This window comes from Schistocerca americana, chromosome 1, assembly GCF_021461395.2.
Source record: "Schistocerca americana isolate TAMUIC-IGC-003095 chromosome 1, iqSchAmer2.1, whole genome shotgun sequence".
NCBI lineage: Eukaryota > Metazoa > Arthropoda > Insecta > Orthoptera > Acrididae > Schistocerca > Schistocerca americana.
In genome coordinates, this window is record NC_060119.1 from 626,327,621 (window position 1) to 626,350,432 (window position 22,812).

A 22,812-nucleotide genomic window follows, 5' to 3' on the forward strand; every position below is an offset into this window, starting at 1 on the left:
CATGATGAATGCCTACAACAGCTTGATACAGGAGGCAAAAGCCAGATATTATAGACATAAAACTGTTACTTCCTCAAATGCTTCCAAAACTTTGTGGGCATGCGTAAACACAATCAGAAAAGAGGCAAACATATCAGCTCATGTCGACACCACACTTACAAAAGGAAGGAACAGAAATTATTTGTATGAGGTTTGTGAAATTTTCAGTCAGTATTTATACACAGGGTATCCGAATAGCCTTTCCCTGATTACATAAATTGATAACTCAGGCTAGAAGTAAGATACAAATATGAAACTGGTGTCTAATTGTTTACAAACTATCAAAGTTTTTTTCACACACCAATAAACGTCCACATGAGTACCCTTGGTAGCTCGTAGCACATCTAGGCGATATTCAATTTCCGTACACACATTAGCCAACATCACTGGAGGGATCGATTCAACAACCGTGGTTATCCGTTGCCGCAGGGTTTCAAGATCTGGTACATGTGTTCGGTAGACCTCATCCTTGACATAACCCCATAAAAAGAAGTCTAATGGGGTTATGTCAGGAGAGCGTGGAGTCCAAATCGTTGGCCCATCACGGCCAATCCATCGCCCAGGAAAGCTCATATCGAGATAGGCACGGACGTCCAAACCCCAATGAGGCAGTGCACCGTCTTGCTGAAACAAGACATCGGGATGACACTGAAGCAGCTGAGGAACAGCATACAGTTAAAACATGTCCAGATACACTGTAGATGTGATGGTATTCTCAGCGAAGAAGAATGGCCTGATAATTCAATCGTGCAATAGCGCGCACCAAACATTCACCTTTGGACTGCCTCTGGTGCACTTTATGACCTCGCCAGGGGGTTGTGAATCCCAAATGCACACATTATGGCAAATCACTACTCCACTGACAAAAAGGTCGCTTCGTCGGAAAAGGCAATTTGTCTGAGATAACCATCATCATCCTCAATACGTGATATTATTTCGACCGCAAAGTCATATGGACGTGTACTGTCATTGGGCGACAAGGCCTGAACGATTTACACTTTGTACACACGAAACAATAAACGTTTGTGTAAAATGTCATGGAGAGAGCTTTTGGCATCTGTAATTCATGTGAGGCCCTGTGCACTGATTTCTTTGGACTTCACAGAAAAGACTGCCTTACAGCTTCCACCCTGTCTGCTGAGATTCTTGGTCGACCAGACCTCGGAAGGTCAGCAACCGATCCTGTGTTCTTGAACCTCTCATACCAGGCTTTAATGCTCTTGATATCAGGTGGATTCCTTCCAAATGTTGTCTGGAAGTGTGGCTGTACTGTGGTTGGTGATCGTGTCTCATGGTACCAAAGGACACACTGTGCCTTCTCCTGATTGGTTAACATGGCTTCTTGGGCACTGCACCTCATCCACTACTTACGTACTGCGAAACTAAAACAGAAAAAAAACTTTGATAGTTGTAAACAATTCACCACAAGTTTCATATTTGTATCTTACGTCTAGCTTTGAGTTATCAATTTATGTAATCAGGGAAAGAATTTTTGGACATCCTGTAGATATAGTGGCTGGATTGTTTAAAAACCAAAACATCCAAGTAGTAAATAACACAGAAAAGCTCTAAAAAGCTAACATTATACATTCCTATCACCTACAGGTGAATCAGACGACTTACCATTAAATCATTAAAAAACAAAAATTCAGAGGGATTGGATGGTAGGTAAACTAATTAAGCATATTTCTAAATTCCTAACAAAACCTCCCTCACTCCTTATAAATCAAATACAGCAGTAAATATTATTTCCAATTTGCATAAAGAAAAGAAAAGTAATCCCTGCGCATAAAGGGGGAGACAAAGGGTATCTTGGTAACTACAGAACTGTTACTGTCACATGTGTACTGTCTAAAATGGTAGAAATAGCCACAAAGGCTAGTATACCAGATTTCATAGAGAAACAGGAGATAATAAATAGGGCACATCATTGTTTCAGAAGAAGTCGATCTACAAAGGCAGCAGGTGCTGACGTCACAGCATGAGCAGTCAGGGCATTGGAGGAGGGAGGGGGGGGGGGGGGGGACAAGTTTTTAATCTGTTCCTGAACCTATCAAAAGTCTTTCAGTTGCATGTGTCACAGAGTCCTGTTAGAAAAATTAAACCAGTATGGCATAAGAGGCAGAGCAAACAATATTATCAAGACATTTATTGAAAATAGACAAGACTTTGTAAATAAAAAGTGCAAAAGAGTAAACCTTTTTTTTTTTACTATCAAAAAGGTAAAACTTGATGTACCACAAGGCTTGGTATTAGGACCATTACTACTTATTCTACATGTAAATGATATGTCAGAAGCTGTAAATGAAATATTTTTCATGTATGCTGATGACACAGCTCTACTAGTCACCAGGAAATCTGCAAAGGACTTTGAAATGAGGAATGTGTTGAGATAGGGCATACAAGTTTTTTTGGTAGATGCAACCTTTTTATTAAAGGAAGTAAAACAACTTTCATGAGAATACAAGTAAATAGGCAGCCAAAGCAGATGGTCTTGATATCAAGCTTCAGGACTCGGGTATTTCAGAAGTAAATTGCAGCAAGTTTCTGGCATTGATTGTGGGCAGTTTCATGACAAGGGAGACACACATGAGTAAAATAGTATGCTCAGAAATGAACACAGATATATTTCTCCTGAGAAAAATCTCACAAACTTTTGATCAAGACACTTTACTGAAAGTTTATTAGCATCTAATTTATCTGCACATTTCCTATTGTATACCTGTGTGGGGCAGCGCCGTTAATATACACGTAGGCAGATTACTTAAACTGCAAAAGAAAGTCTTAGGTGCATTGGAAACCTGTCAACAAGGCAGCACTGCAGAAATAAATTCAAAGAATTGCAAATATTGACAGTGCCTGCTCTGCACATATATGAAGCTATTACGTTTCTAAAAATAAACTACATGACTCTGATGAACAAAAATATACATAATTTCAGTACAAGATGTAAAGAAAACTACCACATGTACACAGACTGACTTCAGTGACAAGGAACCTAAACTAACCATATGTTTGTTTATTTATTTTTTATTTACATTTTCTGTGTGTGGAGCCATTGTAATAATGGCTTTTGCAAACGTCAGACTTAATACCATGGTTATATTTATACTTAAAAAATACACTATATTCTGTAGCTGTTGCTTCTTATGTCTATTTTTTACATTTATCACATTACAACTGATATGCTAATGCCTCATGTTACAATCAATATCTTAAAATTCATTGAAAGAATATAAACATTTTTCTATTAGAAAATATTTTAATTTTGTTTTAAAAATGCTTCCCGTGTACATTCTTAGAGAGTTTGGTAGCTTGTTATACCAAATCAAACCAGTGATATATGGACTTCTGTCAGTCATTTTTAACGTTGTTCTGTTACAGAAATAGTTACACTTTGTTCTAGTGTTGTGATCGTGTACATCACTGCCCTTGATAGCTTCTATTGGTTGACTTATAAAAAATACAACTATTTTGAAGATGTACAGAGAATATATTGTCAGATATTTGTGCTGCACAAACACTTCACGACATGAATCTCCATGTCCCATCCCATGTATAAGTCTCATTGCTCTTTTCTGTAGTAGTAGTTTTCTTTTTAAATGTACATCAGCTGCACAGCCCCATAGTTCAGTTCCGTAATTGAGAAAGGAGTAAAAGTTTCCATAATATTCTAATTTCAGTGCTTGGCTAGGAACTATCTTTGCGAGCTGGCTGAGGAGATACATGGCACTACTGACTTTTCCGCATACGAAATTAATGTGGTATGTCCACCGCAAATTTTCATCAACATATACACCCAGGAATTTACAGTTACCATTTTCTGTTGCAGAGATATTACACACACTATTCATATTGTTGTGATGAGAACTGCCTGTTTTAAATGTCAGTAGTTGAGATGTGGTGACATTCACCTTGAGTCCCTGATCATTGAAGTATTTTGTTACGTCTGTTGCACCACTAGTAACAAGAGATTCTAGCTCTTTAGATTCGCTCCCATAGAATAAGATTGACATGTCATCTGCATAGCTCACAATATGGGAGTTAATGGGTTGTGCAACTTTGTTAATATATATGTATATTTTATAACTGTTGTAACTTAGATACACAACACAACCAAGAATGTTAATATAATTTTATTAGACTGTGGAATGTACCATATCATATACTGAGCACAATAAGATAAGGCAAAGGTATTCAAGCAGTGATAACATAATAACTGAGCATGAGTACAGTGTGGTAGGGATTAATTAGGCACTTGCCAGTGGCGGGCTCTATCAGAAGTTCACAGTATTTCTCTTTTGCAATGCTCTCTTGCAGATGACAACACACTGCTGATGCAAGTGGCTTTTAAGTAACTTGTGCATGCATTATTTCATTCCTCTTCCCTTGAGAAACAGCTCGGATATACATGATGTCCATGGCATGTTCCTCTGTGAAGCTCTGGCTGAGATTAAGTGCTGATACTGGAGAGCATGGTTTGAAGTACTTGGGGTGTGGGCAGCGTCACAGTCTGCCTTCTCCTGTCAACCCATTTGGTAGGATGGGTGACATCAGCGTGAGCTCCATGCCCACATCAGGTCCAGAACCTTGATGGTTGTGGTGACCCCGCAGTTGGCAGCTAAAGCAGTGGAGATGGCCCCGGTGTGGACAGCAGCTGCATCGGTACTGGTAGCAGTTTGGAGAAGCTAGACCAGGTTCATCCACCAGTGACGGAGGACCTCTCATATGTCGTGGCAGGGATCTTGCCACATCAGGTGACCTGGTGTAGCAACATGATGTCCCGGTTGGGGTTGTCTGGTCATTCAGGCACAGGCGCAACTGGTCACAATGACGTTCGCAGAGGCCCTCTTCTGTATGAACATTGCAGAGACGGTGTCCACGGTGTTGGGAAATGATGGTGGGAATCCATTTTGGGCGACGCAAAACCCGCATGCCCAGACAGACACTTCAGGCCAGAAATGGGACCATGGCTGCATAGATTGGTGTCCCTGACCAGGCTGCAGGAGATGCCAGAATGTGTAGGGTTGACACCTGTGGAGGAGTCCGGCAGGGCTGTTGTTGCAAAATGGCATGAACTAATAGGAAAACATAAATTGATCCAAGACAATGTCAGATTGGACCAAATCAATTCTTTTTCATTTGCTTTTTGAATGTTGTAACTAACCTGTTGGCCTCACCATTGCACTGCAGTTGGAAGGGCAGTGGTAAAATGTGGTGAATCCCGCAGGCATTGCATAAGGAGGCAAACTCCTGTGACACAAACTGAGGGCTTTTATCAAAGACCAGTGTTGCTGGAAGTCCTTTGATGGAAAAAAATTTTGATGGGCTGCCACAGTGGCATAGGCCAAAGTTGATGGCCAGTGAACAACATATGGGAACCGAGAGAATGCTTCAGTTATTATTAGCTGTTATGTATTAATGAAAGGGCTGGTGAAATCAATGTGGAGACGGTCCCAGGCCCGCGAAGTTTGTGACCACAGATACATTGCTGACTGGGCAGCTTGCTGCGCTGCCTGTTTAAAACATAATGTAACCGAACGAGTGATGTTGCCATTTAAACCAGGCCGAAAAGAATGACAGTCAGCTAATACCTTGGTGCATGATACCCACAGTGAGCAGCATGCAGCAATTGCAGGATCTGTGAATGGATAGCTGACATGTCAGCATTTGAATGTTTAACTGTGGGGCAGAAGTGAATCCTGTTCTTGTACCAAGAGAGAAATGGCGTCCAACATTGAAGATGTGCGCTGCTTTGCCTGGCACTGACATTGAGTGGTTAAACAGCAAAACTTATGGCTTGTGATCTGTCTTTCTCTGTTTGTGAATATCTAGTCTGAGCTGAATTAAGCTTCTTTGATGTGTATGCAATAGGCCACTTGGAGCCATCAGAATATTTATTAGCTAACACCACCTCCAGCCCATGCTGGGATGCGTCTGTTGCTGACACTAAATGTTGACCCTGATGGTCAACATTTACCAGCTCTAGAAACCTCAAACCCAAGATAAACAATAAGTTTGTTGGGGCGTGGCATGGGATGCATGTTAATCATAGACTGAGCATTAACAGAAGCTTTGAAATCGCCCGAAAGGCATAACTGTCCCAACGCCTTCTTGACAATGAGTAAGGGGGTAGCCCATTTGCTGGATGCAATTGGTTGGATAACCCTGAAGGCCATGAGGCGGTTGAGCTCCTCCTTGACTTAGTCACAGAGTGCCATTGGCACTGGGCGACCCCAAAAGAAATGGGATCTGGCCAAAGGTTTCATGGTGATGTTTGCTTCGAAATTATAGGCCCTCTCCCAGCCCACAGAAAACAGGTAGAAAATTAAGAACATGGCATGGTGTGTACAAGGCACTTGATCAGAGACAAGTTTAACTTAACCAGAAATAGTAAACCCAAAAACGTTAAGGACATCCAAACCAAACAAATTTTTGGTCCATGCATTGTTCACCACCAGAAAAGTGAGCAGATGTATCACAGATTTATATGGACTGAGCCGAGACACTGCCTAATATCGGAATGCTTTGTTTATTGTGTGTGACTAATGTACATGACACTGGCTCTAAAGACGGAGAACCCAAGTCCATGTACATTTGCAAGTTGAGTAATAACATGGCAGCACCAGTGTTGATTTGCATGTGCAAAACCTTCTGATAAACCTTGACATCAATAAGAAGTGTATTGGTTGCAACAGAGATTGCCAATAGACAATTGACATCCATGTCAGTGTCTGCAATAAACTGTTGCTGCCACAGTTTGTTGGCCCAGTTACCATGGTGTTTTGCTCGTGCACAGACTGCTGCCACCATATCATCCCCCTGTGAACCTTCTGATAAACGGCAGGGGGAAGCGATTTGAACTTCTGCAACCTCACACCGTGATTCAATTTGAGTATCCGCAGCCCTCAAAACCTCAGACGATTGGGCAATAGTCAGAATGTTGGAGAGGGAGCAATTTTCTCTTTGCAGTGCCCATTCATGAACCTCAAGATCAGGGGCCAACCAAAACCAAATGATTGCATCAAGAAACATTTCATCATGCTTAATATATACATGAACAACCAACCTATAGGCCCAAAGACCAGGAGCTTCTTATATGCTGACGATCTCACTCTAGCCACCAAGAGGACAGATTTTGAATCACTGGAGGACAACCACACAAGTGCCCTTGAAGATCTATCCAGATACTACAACACAAACCAGCTTGAACCAAACCATTCAAAGACCAAAGTATGTGCTTTACATTTGAGAAACAAGGAAGCCACTCACAAGTTGCAAATACTATGGTTGGGGGTTGAACTAGAACACTAAGAGACTCCAAAATACTCAGGAGTGACACTTGATAGGTATCTCACTTTCAAAAAGCACTGCATGAAATGCAAGTCGAAAGTCTCCACCAGTAACAATATCCTGCAGAAAGTGGCCGGATCACAGTGGGGTAGTCAAACTGAAACAATCCGAACATCTGCAATGGTACTATGCTATTCTGTGGCAGAGTATGCCTGTCCTGTTTGATATAATTCAACTCATATCGAACAGATGTATGTAGCTCTCAATGAAACCTGCAGAATTATAACAGGTTACTTCAAACCCATTCCATTCGAATGCCTTTACCACCTCACAGAAATAGCACCACCACCTGTCCGAAGAGAGGTAGCTGCGAACAAGGAAAGAAAGGCAGTGGAACAGGAAATTACTCATCCTCTGTATGGGCATGACTGAAGTCAAGGAAGAGTTTATTGAGACATCAAAGGAACTTAGAACCACTGCTGAAAAAGCTAGGTTACAACTATGGAGGGCTATGACCTACCTTTCCCCTGGTTGGAAAAGAGTTGTTGAAGCTTTACCTCCAGACCATGACAGGGAAAGGAAGTCCCTGAATAGACTGAGATCTGGAGTTGGAAGATCAAAAGTTAACCTGGAAACATGGGGATACACTGATCCAAATGATATTCAGTGTGACTGTGGAGAAGAACAGACAGTCCGGCACATGTTTCAGTGTCGATTGTGTCCATTCTCCTGTACAGAAGATGACCTTCAACAAGCAACAGAAAATGCACTGGAAGTGGCCAAGTTTTGGTCAAAAGTAATTTAATCATGAATGTGTAAAATGTATGTATATGTACCTGTATGTTTCTGACACGAGAATAATAAAAAAATTGTGTACATCAGTGACAAAGTGACGACGACGGCTTAAACCATGAAGCTCAGCTGCCCAAATCATATAGTTATTTTTTGCAACACCGATAGAACTCAACTCACGTGTCCGTTTACAGTAGTATTCAGACAGAAGGTCGAACTTGTTATGAAAAGTGAGTGAAGATTGATCATACAGGGCGGACAATTGGCAAAGGAGTTCATACCTGTGAGGCAATAACCAAGACAAAAAGAAAGCACAGCATAAAGGGGCATGCTGCAACCATTTTTTCTAGGCTTCCCGTTCTTTGACACTCATTGTAAGCCAGGAACAGCAGGGGATAAGAGACCTGAATAGCTACAGGCAAAACAAGAGGTGATGCAGCAGGTGACATAGTCAGAGATGGACCCGAACTGCCCAAAACAGAGGCAAACATTTGCAATACCTGAGTTGTATTGTGTTGCACTGTGGCGAATGCCTCATGCCGTTGACCAATATGCTGCAATGCCACGGTAAGAAACCCTTGCTGATCAACTAGCCAGCGTGAAAACTCAGCAGCAGTACTGTCAGACATCACAGATGCAACAAAGGGCCAACCAGAGAATGAAAACTGCGTGGAGAGCAATCCCACACTCTCCATCACTTGTGTTGTAACTTGGACACCAACACAACCAAGAATTAGCACAACTTCATTAGACTGTGGCATGTACGTGAAGTACCTTAACATATACTGAACACAATAAGATAAGGCAAATGTATCCAAGCAGTAATAACATGATAACTGAGAGTGAGCATAGCGCAGCAGGCAGTATTGCTCTTTCGCGTTGCGCTCTCGAGGATGACAACACACTGCAGACGCATGTGGTTTTCAAGTGTGCACACATTACTGCAGTAAGAAACTCCCCAGTTTCAAACAAAACCAGAGATGTCATCTGCTCTCAGCCTGTTGCTACCATGTAAAGGAGTTCTTAGACACAAGTAAAACAGTGTAAACTCACAAATAAGAGATTCTTCTACAAACTCCATATAACAAAAGTAAAGAAATTGTGGTGGCCAGCATATGTATGCAAAATGGTATATATTTTCTTAACTCCCTCCAATAACACTTTGAATAGGTATGTATGTAATCTCAATATAATGGAAGGAAACATTCCACGTGGGAAAAAATATATATAAAAACAAAGATGAGGTGACTTACCGAACAAAAGCGCTGGCAGGTCGATAGACACACAAACAAACACAAACACACACACAAAATTCAAGCTTTCGCAACAAACTGTTGCCTCATCAGGAAAGAGGGAAGGAGACATCCTTTCGTCTTTCCCTCTCCTTCCCTCTTTCCTGATGAGGCAACAGTTTGTTGCGAAAGCTTGAATTTTGTGTGTGTGTTTGTGTTTGTTTGTGTGTCTATCGACCTGCCAGCGCTTTTGTTCGGTAAGTCACCTCATCTTTGTTTTTATATATATGTATGTAATCTTATTTATATGGTGTAAACTCTTAATCTCTTTTACAAATGCACGGAAATTCATGTGTATCTTTTTTTTTTATCTAGTAACAAGCCTGTTTATATCCTGACATATCGAGTATCAGTACCAGGAATGATGAAAGAATGGAATGTGCGTAATAATATGCTAACAGAAATGCATGTCAGCAGTAAGAAGGAATAAAGTCTGGAGAAGTTGACTTTTCCAGGAAAGAGCGAGGAATAATAGGGTCAGCAGATGAGAAGGGGGAGGGGAGGACTAAAATAGTTATGGGTGTGGAAACTAGGAAAGATGTTGAGACAGAAATACTTGTTACCTGTTGGAGAGAAGACAGACAAGTGGAGTGTGCTGAGAGGGAAACTATGCTAATAATAAATGCATTAAGTTGTTATGTCCTCTTGAATGCAGCATGATTTTGATTGCAGTTATGGAATGATGATAAGAATTTGATAACTGAAGAGAGCTGCAGAGTGAATGAAAAACCCATGAAGACAATTGTGTGCAAAAATCACACTTCAAATCCAGTCACAACCATGTTTGTTATCTGAACATAAGGAAGACTGATGTGATCAAACAGCCCTGTGCTACACACACACACACACACATACACACACACACGCACACCCCTTATAATGCATTTGTGAGTTGCTTGATTCATGCAGAGTTTTCATAATTAGAGTCATGTTGAGCTACAACACAGTAGTAAAGTTTTGTAAGACCTGGTTACATGCATAAGATTTTTTTTTATCTGCATTTATGTAAGACCAATATTTCCTACATGTTTCTTATAGTTTGTACTTCCAACTCCATATACTCATGATTATGCTGAGGTCTTTCGCTTTCTGTAGTAGAAATGTTGCATGCAGTCAAGGAGTATTATAGAAACTGTTTCATGAACATGTTCACTGATCAGCTTTCAGTGTATTTTGAGTATTAGCTGGCTCCATTGGGTTTAGTTTAAGGCCCAGGTTTGTACCAGTCATGATACTCAGCAAAGGTCATTTTTCTTACCTGATATGGTAGTAGCAATGTTCTTAAGGCTGGTGATTAGATACAAACAGATGTCAGCTTAAAAGTGGTATCTACAAGAATGAAATTCATGTGAATTAACAATCTCAAATCCCTGCTGAAATCAGTCCATATGAAAATGGTCATTTCATGTCTGCCATTGGCATCTTTGATGCCATCAGTCTGTGACATCTATGTTGTATTGGAGAAATAATTCAGGTGGCGGCGGAGATGGAGATGGATAAGATGATGACACTTTAACTTCTGTTGTTTTTCCATACAAATGTCATTATAATAGTCTAGGTGGACATTAAGAAATAAAAAAAATATGTTATTGTATTTATACTGTATAATATGGTCATACGGAAGTTTTTATGTATGCTATGCAGCACTGACAAATTGATTATATATTTAAATTAAACCAAAGAAACTAAATTTTATACATGAACTACATCAGATTCAAATGTGCATCCACATTCTGTAATTGTTACTTAATTTAAAAAAATAGAACTTAAATTTGTGATCAACTTTTTGTTAATTATTTTAGACCTATTATTTAGAAAGCTACACTGACTGTCTGCCAAAGACTGATCTTGAAACAGTCCAAGTCACTATGTATTTATACTTGGTGACCAGTTTTAGTTACATATCATCTTCAGACCAAATGTCAGTGCATCTAGTTATCTACACAATTCTCTTTCTGGAATCTGATTGAGCTACCTCTTCTTTCTAACCATCCTCAACCTACGCCTTTTTCTCCCTGCAAGATAGCATACTTTTTTGTATTTTTATATGAATCTAGTGACATTATTGGAATTTCACCTTCTGAAGATAAGTCGTAGCCAAGTGCCCTGTCTATTAGTAAGTTTATAGTTTACTGAAAATTTAATGGATGATCTTTAGACTGGTCCCTTAAATCACTTAACCTTTTCAGACCTTCTGGCTACAATTGTGTACATTAACTTTTGCAGTGTCTTAGCTGCAACAGAAGCATCTTTTCCCAATGTAAACCTGAGGTACACATTTGTGAATGTTTACCTTTTCGCCATGTATAAGTACTGCCAGCTATTGTACATCACTGTGAAAATATTAGCAAGTCAACCTAGCAGTGTGCAGCAACTCACGGCCACCAGAATACACAGATGTGCTTGTTTTACTATGTTCCACTGTATAATTGAATGTTATTATTGTTATTTTGCAGGGTAGTTATTCAGTGTTCATTTTACTATTTATTGGAATAGATAATATTTCGTAATTAGTTATTTTAGTCTATAAAATGATGCCAAGTATACAAAGTATGGTTTGAAAATGGGTACGTATTTTTCTATAAATTGTGCATCTAAAATCAGTTTGAAAACTCACATAAGAGTAACACTACGTAAAGAAATATTTTCTTTCCTCCAGAAAAAATTCAGCTCTGTAAGAGTTAACTTCAAATCAGAGTCAGTGACTTAACATCTCTGTTACAACTTGTTCTCATTTTCTATTCCTGAAATAAGTTGGCTGCTATGCAAATTACCTAGTGTCCTCTACACATACTAGATGTATTTAAAGTGAATTTTGAAAGACATTACATGTTCCTTGTTGATGATAGTTTGAGATACTATCTAATTTACAATACCATTATGCTCCAGATTGTTGTAGTAACAGAATATGCGGACAAGGAGTTATCTGAAATCCTGAGTAAAGAAGGATACTTGCCTGAGGACCGAGCAAGAAATATTGCCTGTGATTTAGTCTCAGCCCTTTACTATCTTCATTCTCATAGGGTGCTACACAGGTAACATTAATTTCATTTAATGTTTATTGATAATCTTTTTACACAAGATATAACTCTGTTGTTTTGTCTGCAGAACGAAATAATTAGTGACAGAAACCTTTTTTTTTTAATTTATTTACCAACCATTACATGTATTACAATCAATACATGATGCACCATTGGACAAGGCGATTATACAATTTATGGTACTCTATAACTAATCAAAATATATAAATAAATCACTGTAAAATAATAAACACATCACATCTGCAATATGCTTTTTTTCTTTTGCAAATAATGGTTATTTATTGTAAAACACACACAAGCATGAGCATGCACATGCGCACGCGCACGCGCGCGCACACACACACACACACACACACACACACACACACACACACACACTTTTTCTTCATCTCATTTGCAAATGGAATAGCACAGACAGTTGGTGATACTGGTATAAAGTACTATGTCATATGTACTGAATAGTGGCTTTCCAAACACATATGTCGATGCAGAAAAAGTTGCAGAGATCACCAGTGCCAAGCAGATGAGATCCTGACTACCCTTGGTTTTCTCATGTTTTATAATGCACAGTGGGTTATTCAGGTCATGTGATTCTCTATGGTACAATACTTTTGCAAGTTCATCAGTTGATTGCTTTACAGGTGGAAAATATTGCTCTTCACAATTGCTGATCATTCTAACTCTGTAATGAGATCTGACACTCACTGGATATAATGATTCAAGTCAAACATACCACTGTATTTATAGTAAAAAGGGATATACAACTTCTTGATTTTTCAGTAGACCATTTTAAAGCCTTTACAAATGTTCAAAGGTGTTTCAGAATGCAACTATCTACATTTTTCTTAAATTTCCAATTCTACACTTGCCATATAGACTGAGGTGAAAAAGTCACAACATAGTGATTATCCCATATACAGATGGCAGTAGTATCGTGTAAACATGGTATAAAAGGGTGGTACATAGCATATACTTTTTTTTTCTTTTACAAATAATGGCTATTTATTTTAAAACAAACAACAATTAGGTGCAGAAAAGAGTGCAGATTTCTTCAGGAATGCTGTATCTAGTAAGGACACTTGTTGATGATTAGATCCTATATCGAAACAAAACCGAGGGGATGTTGATTGTTACATTTCAATCATTGTTCCAAATAGTCCCAGACTTTCGTTGTAGGATTAAGGTAGGCTAAGTTAGTGGGCCAATCAACTTGCATTGGGACACTCGAGTGTTCATCAATTTTGCATGTATTCATTTCTGGATTGATGAACAGATGATGGTGATGGTGATGATGATGATGATGATGATGATGAACACGAATGGGAGTGCGCACAGCGTACACATCATATAGATGTAGAAGAAAGGGCAAAAACTGGTGACCAGAAATATTGAAATAAATATCCTGTCTCATGTTCATGGTAAACTGAATGAGTCCCCCAAGTTTTGGTATGAAAAATACATCCAAAATACCACAGAAACATGTCAAGTTTGAATTACACATTTCTCACATTGTAGGTTTAACACCTCATTTGGCTGTCCATGCACTTGATGTCCTGCAACATTCATGAAGAGACAAAATCAGAAGCCGCACAGGATTAGCTGAGCAGTCTAAGGCTCTGCATTCATGGACTGTGCAGTTGGTCCCGGTGGAGTTTCTAGTCCTCCCTCAGGCATGAGTGTGTGTGTTTGTCCTTAGGATAATTTAGGTTAAGTAGTGTGTAAGCTTAGGGACTGCTGACCTTAGCAGTTAAGTCCCGTAAGATTTCACACACATTTGAACAAAATCAGAACTCATTGGGCTGCACTGTACGGCCCCAGTCTGCTCCTGTCCAGTTTCTGTGTAATTTGATCCATTGAAGATTGCAGCTTTATGTGCTGCTATGAGCAATGGCCATTCACGAGGTACCTGACTCCAACTGTCCATTACCTGCAGTTGCCTTTGATAGGTGAAAGACTATCCTAACTTTCGATATTCCTTGTTTAGTGCTTTTACGAGGGTAATCCCGAAAGTAAGGTCTCCTATTTTTTTATTAGTACATAGACCTGTTTATTTCTACAATGGTTTACATCAGTTTACAGCTTGAACATTTAGCTATTTTTTGACATAATCACCATTTCTGTTTATGCATTTTTGTAGGCGCTGTGGCAGTTTTTGTATGCCCATGTCATACCAGCTTGCCACCGTGCTGTTCAGAAAGTTATGAACCTCTTCTTTCACCTTTCCGGCCAAATGTTTTGTCACCCGTGACAAATGAGTCCAGAAAGTTATCCTGTTCGGCTGCAAGGCAGTGAAGAAATGCACGGGAAGCATCAACTCGTTGCCGCATGTGGTCCTAAGTCAGCATTCGTGGCACCCATCTTGCGCACACCTTCCGATAGTTCAGTGTTTCCGTTAAAATTCTGTGAGTGGTGCTTCGGGAAACCTCAGGAACCAATGTGCAGAGGTCATCCAGGGTGATCCGCCGATCTTCATGCATGCTTTGCTCAACCTTTGACATTGTCTCCTCAGAAATTGATGGCCTCCAGCTTCTTTGTTTGTCGTGAATTTCAGTCCTACCAGCTGCAAACTCTCTACACCACTTACGAAAATTTTTGACATCCATGCATGACTCACCATACACTTCGGTCAGTTGGCAATGGATTTCAATCGGTGCAGTGCCCTTTGCATTCAAAAACCTAGTAACTGCATGCAATTCACACTTAGCAGTGACATTCAACAGGAGCCCCATTCTCAATGGCTCTCAAACCAAGATTGAGCGCCTCAGTGCGGCGTGTGCATGTTTACACACACGGCGTGCAGCACTCTTCGTAACAGTGTGACCAACTGCTACACAGAGTTCTGTACTTATAAAAAAATAGGAGACCTTACTTTTGGGATTACCCTCATAGTACATAGTCAGCAAGTTGATGTGCTGCTGAGATGATGAATTTATTCATTTATTTTGAAATTAATGTTGAAATTTGGAAAGTATTTTGTGAGCTTTACAAACTGCATTAATATTTTGTACAGTACGTGTTCAAAGCCTCTGGTAAAATAGCCACTGGTCTGTAGTTTTCCGGTTTCATGAGATCAGCATTTTGGCATTTTCCACCTCCTTAAAAACAGTTCTTTTATCATGGTTTTATTAGTGATGTTGGCCAGTAGTTTATCATTATAGGCAGATGATAGTTTGATTGTTATTAGAAATACATACATGTTGCTGCTTCCTCATTACTTGGTAAAAGAGGAATGGAATTATTTAGAAGGCATCTCATCTGTTAAACCATGTATGGGATTTGTTGTGAAAGCTGAGATTTTTAGAAACATTCTACGTCTACATCTGCGTGGATACTCTGCAAATCACATTTAAGTGCCTGGCAGAGGGTTCATCGAACCACCTTCACAATTCTCTATTATTCCAATCTTGTATAGCGTGCGGAAAGAATGAACACCTATATCTCTCCATATGAGCTCTGATTTCCTTTATTTTAGTGGGGTGATTGTTCCTCCCTAAGTAGTTCGGTGTCAACAAAATATTTTCGCATTCGGAGGAGGAAGTTGGTGATTGGAATTTCATGAGGATATTTCGTCACAACGAAAAAACGCCTTTCTTTTAATGATGTCCAGTCCAAATTGTGTCATTTCTGTGACACTCTCTCCCATATTTCTCGATAGTACAAAATGTGCTGTCTTTCTTTGAACTTTTTTCGATGTACTCCGTCAGTCCTATCTGGTAAAGATACCACACCGTGCAGCAGTATTCTAAAAGAGGATGGACAACCTTAGTGTAGGCAGTCTCCTTAGTAGGTCTGTTACATTTTCTAAGTGTCCTGCAAATAAAACACAGTCTTTGGTTAGCCTTCCCCACAACATTTTCTGTGTGTTCCGTCCAGTTTAAGTTGTTCATAATTTTAATACCTAGGTATTTATGAAATAGCCATTAAATGCATTTGCTAACAAGTATCAATTTATTTTGTACAGAAGTAAACCACATTATTTCCTTTGAGTGTTTTTAATGCTTTACCTGTCATATTTCTAGATGTATGATCTGTAACATTGTTTTCTGATTTGGCAGTGGCCTTTTCTACAGTCAGTTTGTTTGCAAATTTTATTACAATCTCTAGAGTGTACTGTATTCACCATTTCATTTGAAACTTAACCAATTTTTTTGTATGTTTATTGACTGTGCTTAACTTGAAGCATTTGAACAGATGCTATGATCGCTTCTGTACACCATTTGTTTAGTTTTATCTCATATCTGATTCATTTATTTTAAATTGTCAATGCCCACTAATATATTCACCAATCTAAAGTTGTTTACTCTGCCTTTCCCAGTGGTGATTACTATCAAACTTTCATTAACTTGGTTATAGTTTAGCATATTTATTATTATACTGTTGTTGTAACTTAAAAAGCATTTTTCCTTGGCTTTAGGTTTTGTTTTCTGAAAATTATTTGTTCTTTGTGATCAAACATGGTTTTAATCTTCTGTTACTGTGTAGCAGTCTTCCTGTACATTTGTTTTAATGTAATCTAGAGCTTTAGCACTGTTTATTGTAACCCTACATAACCACAACATTGTTAAGGCCTTAGTTGGCCTTGTTGACAAATTACCTGTTGGCTTCTGTCTCGAGTTCTGTGGCCAACATTTGTTTGATGATTTTTCTGATGTTTTGCCAACGAGTGGCTGGTATTGTCAAAGCTTCACCTTCCGTTACTGTTAGTGGACTGGAGTTGAGCTTGTTGCCGCAGATTATATGTATCTGAGGCACCTCTGTCCAAGGGCTTTTCTGTGGTCATTACTGGTGCACTTCTCCCCTTGCTACCTACAATGGGCATTCGCTGCCACATAGGCATCCACCTTAAGGCTTTCTTGTTTCTTTTTGAAGCTGTTGTTGTATTTGTGTATTTCTGTAGGTTCTCTCAACAAGCAGGTGTGATAGCTCATCTCTACAGCAAGAAATTCTGTACCAGCAAATTTTACTATGTGGTCAGTTTCAAACAATGCAATGTCAGGAGTATATCATATATCATGTGCATGTGGAAAAGTCTGTGTAGGAATGACTGGGCAGTTGATAAATAACAGGCTTACTGAACACAAGTGGTATTGCAGTTTGGGGCAGTTGGTGAAATCAGCCATGGCAGAGCATGTGCTGTGAGCAGTTTGTCTAGGCATTGGTTGTATTTTGTAAATTGTATGAAATCAGTAGAAAATGAAGTTCATCTTTCACTTTGAATCCTGCTAGTTAATTAATATTAAAATGAAAACACACAATACATTTTTGTTTATGCTTCCAGCTGTTCCCCTTACTTGTCATACTATTTAATTTTCTTAGAAGGTATATTGGACTACCATACTGCAGGGTGATCAGCATTCATTAACAATTGTGTATTATGCATTGCTATTTCTATGGTTGAGCACCTGAAGACTTTTTCTGTGCATAAATTTGCTAGTGTGGAATTGCATACCACTCCAGAGGAGTGATGTATATCCCTGTGTATTCTATCAATGAATGATACTCGTGAATGAAAATCATAAAACAAGTTATCATAGAGCAGAGCACAAATATTTTGCAGATTTGTTACTTTATTTGCACAAGGAGAACCAATCCAAGGGACGATATATGTCTTTAAAGTGGAATGATGATTACAGAACTTTGCAAGAGGGAGTACCTGCATGGCTGTGAAAAAAAAGCTTGTAGCATCATTGGTCTACATTGGAGAACGTCAAGGTCCTAAGAGAATATATATATTTTTGGCAATAGCTTTAATATTTATTCAGAAAAATGAAACATGTTTTGATATTTGGATCGTCTTCTATGAGGAAGTTCCTTGTTGGACATTACGATTTGACAGAATTTTTGTAAGTTTGGTATCGTCAACTTTTTGTTGTGTGTATTGATGGACAGTATGGATTATATGTACAGAAACCGTTGGTACGTTATTCAAGAGAAGTCAGAGTGGCAGTATTACAGTTGCTTTACAGTGATAATTACACTAGAAGGAGATGAAGTCCATCATAGCTGCATACTAGGCCATGGTCAAGTGACTAAAAGGTAATTAAGAAACACTATGAAATCTTCATTAATTGAATGAGATCCAACAAAAACAAACACATTTTTGGCTCCCTAGTGCAGGACACAAATGCCATTATTGCTGGAGGAAACTCAAACAGTAGTAAGAATGATTATTAAATAGAATTATTTGAGAACAATAAATTATTTTGATATGATGCTGCCCTTGGAAACAAGATAAATAGATAATGGACAAGAAGAACGCACGTATCAATACACTCACTAAAAATCAGATGTTAAGAGGAAATATAAAATGTTGAAATACAGTTAAAGTTGATGGCATTTTGTTCAACAAAGAAGATTAAGACAGAGAATTGGAAGACTGGCAGACAGTAGCTTTTACATACAGTGACAACTCTGCAGCGTCTATCAGTACAAGTGGCAGTTGTTCTACAACTTCATGACATCAAGTTGCAGTGGTACAGAAATTGTTAGTAAGTGTTGTGAATTGGGGAAGCATTGTTCAAGTATTGTTATTATTGCTGTTATTAATATTATTTTGGTTGTATTCCTGTAGTACCTAAATAAATGAAAGAAGTATTAAACACTATTTTTGAGATAAACCAGTTAAATACTAACCTTGATGTGAAAAGGGGATAATTAAATGTCAGTTTAAAAGTGCAGGTGGAACAGTCAGTAGACCAAACTAACATTAATTTAAATATTTGAACTGTTAAGTTTGAGGATATTATTGCTGAAACATACACTGTGGTAGGACAAATGAACAAAATGTCAAATTACTTATTTGTAGATACGATTAATGCTAAGATAGACCTTCCAGTATGTAAGATGAACACATTACTAAATGACATCCGGAAAATGTAGAGACAGATAGAAATTTACTAGAATTGGAATCAACAATATTAAATTTTAAAGAGAATTACATTTTGGTGTAACTGAACAGTTAGATTTAGTGAGGAACAAGGTAAATGGTCAGTCTGATAAATAAATACAGATCTGAAACAAACTTTAGACACTAGCATCAGACTTAATATTTCAGAACAGTGTACAGATTCAGGTGAAGCTGCAGTCTTGGATAAATTCTAGTGTCTGATTCCATTCATTGGCTTTGATCAATGATGTCATACCGAAGGCAAAAATGCTGCATAGAAACAATCTATGAAAGGGAACGGATCACACTCATAGACAAACGAATGTAGTGTGTGATTAAATTACACTCACATTTAAATTGATTATTATTTATGCATGAATTACATTTAAACGTGTTGAAAATAATGAAAATAAATAAGAGCAATGGGAAAAATTACGTCTGATTAGATTTATTATCACAATTTATGCAAGTACAGGGGTGCAGAAAACCATTAAACTGCATCACAGTGTAGCGCATGTTGAAATCGTAGTATTATAAATTCCATTAATATTAATATTAATTATTCATTAAAATAGAATAAGCACAGGAAAATTGGGGTTTTGCACAGAGAGAAACTAAATTTCAACAGAATAATAAAGTAAATGATATCAAATATGAATTACTAACATGAAATATGGAGAAACCAACAACCTAAAATAAATAAATAAATAAATTTAAAAAAGCCAGTACACAAGTAAGTAAAATTCATAAAACACAGCAAATATTGGTACTGATAACTGGAACTGACCTGTATATGAGGTCAATTCTAGTTACCGATTTCAGTATTTCTAAATTTTTCACAGAAGTTCAGAGAGCAGTTATGAGTGCAGAAATGGTATTATATTTAACACAAGTCCTGGAAAAGTGATCTAATTAGTGAACCATCGAATAGCCGTAATCGGAGACTAGAATTGACGTGTATAGGGGATCAGTTTTAGTTACCAATTCCAGTGTTTGTAGCTGTTTCACAGTAGTTCAGAGAGCAATTACAAGGGAATAATATTATTACATTTGATGCACCTGCTGAAAAAAACCAATCCAGTAAACAGTCCATCAAATAGTTGGAATCGGTAACTAGAATTGACCTACATAGGTGGTCAGTTCTAGTCACTGATCCCATTATTACTAACTTTTTCGTAAAAGTTCAGAGAGCAATAATGAGTGCAGAAATGGAATTATATTTAACACATGTCGTGAAAATATGATCTAATTCATGAACTGTCTAATCGGTAACTAGAACTGACCTATGTGGGTGGTCAGTGGTTGGAATCAATGACTAGAATTGGCCTATGTAGGAGGTCAGTTCTTGTTACCAATTCCAACTATTCATCCACAAAATGATGGGAATTGGTAATTAGAACTGACCTATATATGGAAAAACGATGTGGTTAATGAACCATGGACTGTTTGGATTGGGAACTACAATTGAGCTGTATACCTATATTCCAGTTGTTAGTTCCATGCTTTCCATTGTAAATAATGTATTAATATAGATCAATTGTAGTTAATGATTCCACAAATCATTATTTTTCAATGTCTTTGCAGTAATTATGTGCAGTATTATGTTGTAGGATTTCTATTTTGCTGTTACTTCCTGTGCTACTGCAGTAAATAATAGGCTTGTTTGTCACAGAGTACAGATAGGAAAGAAGCAATGGAAATACTGAAAGAAACCACTGGGAACACACATTGTAAAAATGCAGGACTTGCGTACCTTGGAATCGACAAAAGAATTCTCCTGTATAGGAGAAATTTACTGATCCTTTTGAAAGAACATTATTGTCCAAAGTAATAAAGAAAACTAAAATCTTTAAAAACATTGCTGCACACTCAAAAAATGAAATGCAAGAACAAGAGAACCTTGGAACTGATAACTATACTACACGTAACTCACACCAGCAAAATAACTCGAAAATGACAAACAATAGAATTTCTACCTCAAGAATGAAAGTAAAATTGACAGAAGTATAGCAAAAATATCAAAATGGAAAACATTAAATTGGCTACGTACAAAGAAACTTATGAACTTCCAAAGGAGTGAAAGATTGAGGCTGATAAGAACAACAAAATGATGACATAACAAGAAATATTAATATTAGGAGGTCAAACTATAACAAAATATGCAAAAACTAGATCAACTAATCAAAAAGTTAATAATAAACACTAACTGACAGGTACAAAAGAGGCATCACCCAAATCAATTCTTCCCAGATGCAGACTTTTAAAATAAAAAAGACAAATATATGATTAAGTCAATCACATAAACCCAAGGCACAAGACACAACAACCAACCCCTTGCCCCGTTATTGTGCCCAAAAAATATTAAAACAACAGGAAAACGTCCCCCAGACAAACCAAAAAGGTACCAAACGCATAGCCAATAAAAAAAAAAAAAAAATATGAAACCCATCCACACCTAATTAACAAAATGAGGTTTGTACATATTGATGACTATTTTCATAAATGCTAGAAATATACAGTAACCTTGAGGAATACTCTTTCTCCAACAAAATCCATCCAAATGGCCTTGCGACACTTAAATCCTTCTCTTTCCCTGCCTGACAATAGATTATACAGCCCCCAAAATCCCCTCAATAATATTTGTAAACATCGTTTAAACTCAGTACTGTGATTTACAACCAAATGACAAACCCTGTCACCTGACCCCTTGCAGGAAGCAAACTCATCTGACATTGCTATTGAACCTTCTTCCACATATTCTTGAATTAAAGATGTTACCACTTCTTTAATATGATTTAGAATGACCCTAAATGCAACATCAGCACTATCCCCTTCAGCTATTACTACTCCAAAAACCCAAAGCCCAACAGCTTCATGCCCCCTTTCATACTTTCTCTTTCCAATATTGTGACTCATCTACAACTGTAACCCATGGCGCCCCCCCCCCCCCCCCCCCTTCCTCTGTAATCTCCTGTACTTTATAAATTCCCCACAGACTTCTCTACAGAAGAAAACCAGTCAACTACAGTGCCACACACAACCCCTGTTTCGTACATGACTCATTGAGAAGAATATTTATAGTAAAAATAGTAAGCTAACATGACTATTACCTCTAAATTCAGCCTCGATCTTTTTTCAAGCTAGGTCCTTCTGGATATAGACCTCCATATATTATTTTTCCTGCACCTCCACATGAATTCATTGGAAGTTCTTGTCAACACCATATAATTACCACAAACACTGTACTTGCAAAATTCTGCAATAACTTCCAATGGCTGTAAAAATCTTACCGTAGATTTACTGACAGTCATTCTTTCAAGGAACATTTTCACTATAAACACAACTAACTCATCTGTAATGAAAAGCAGTTGTGTAAGAAATCAGAATGTTGTAAATCACAAATACTTTCATCAACAAAAGATACTGAAAACAAATTACAAAACAATATACGTCTGATTTTTAATATACA

At 38.1% G+C, this 22,812-nt stretch overlaps 1 protein-coding gene across 1 annotated transcript in view; it reads left to right on the forward strand.

The window, feature by feature from the left end:
- LOC124607456 (serine/threonine-protein kinase fused) overlaps window positions 1-22,812 on the forward strand; it is a 209,860-nt gene that overhangs the window by 27,099 nt on the left and 159,949 nt on the right. The window contains exon 3 of the mRNA XM_047139794.1: window positions 12,306-12,451. Coding sequence (XP_046995750.1) covers window positions 12,306-12,451 — 146 coding nt within the window. The remainder of the gene's footprint in view (window positions 1-12,305; window positions 12,452-22,812) is intronic.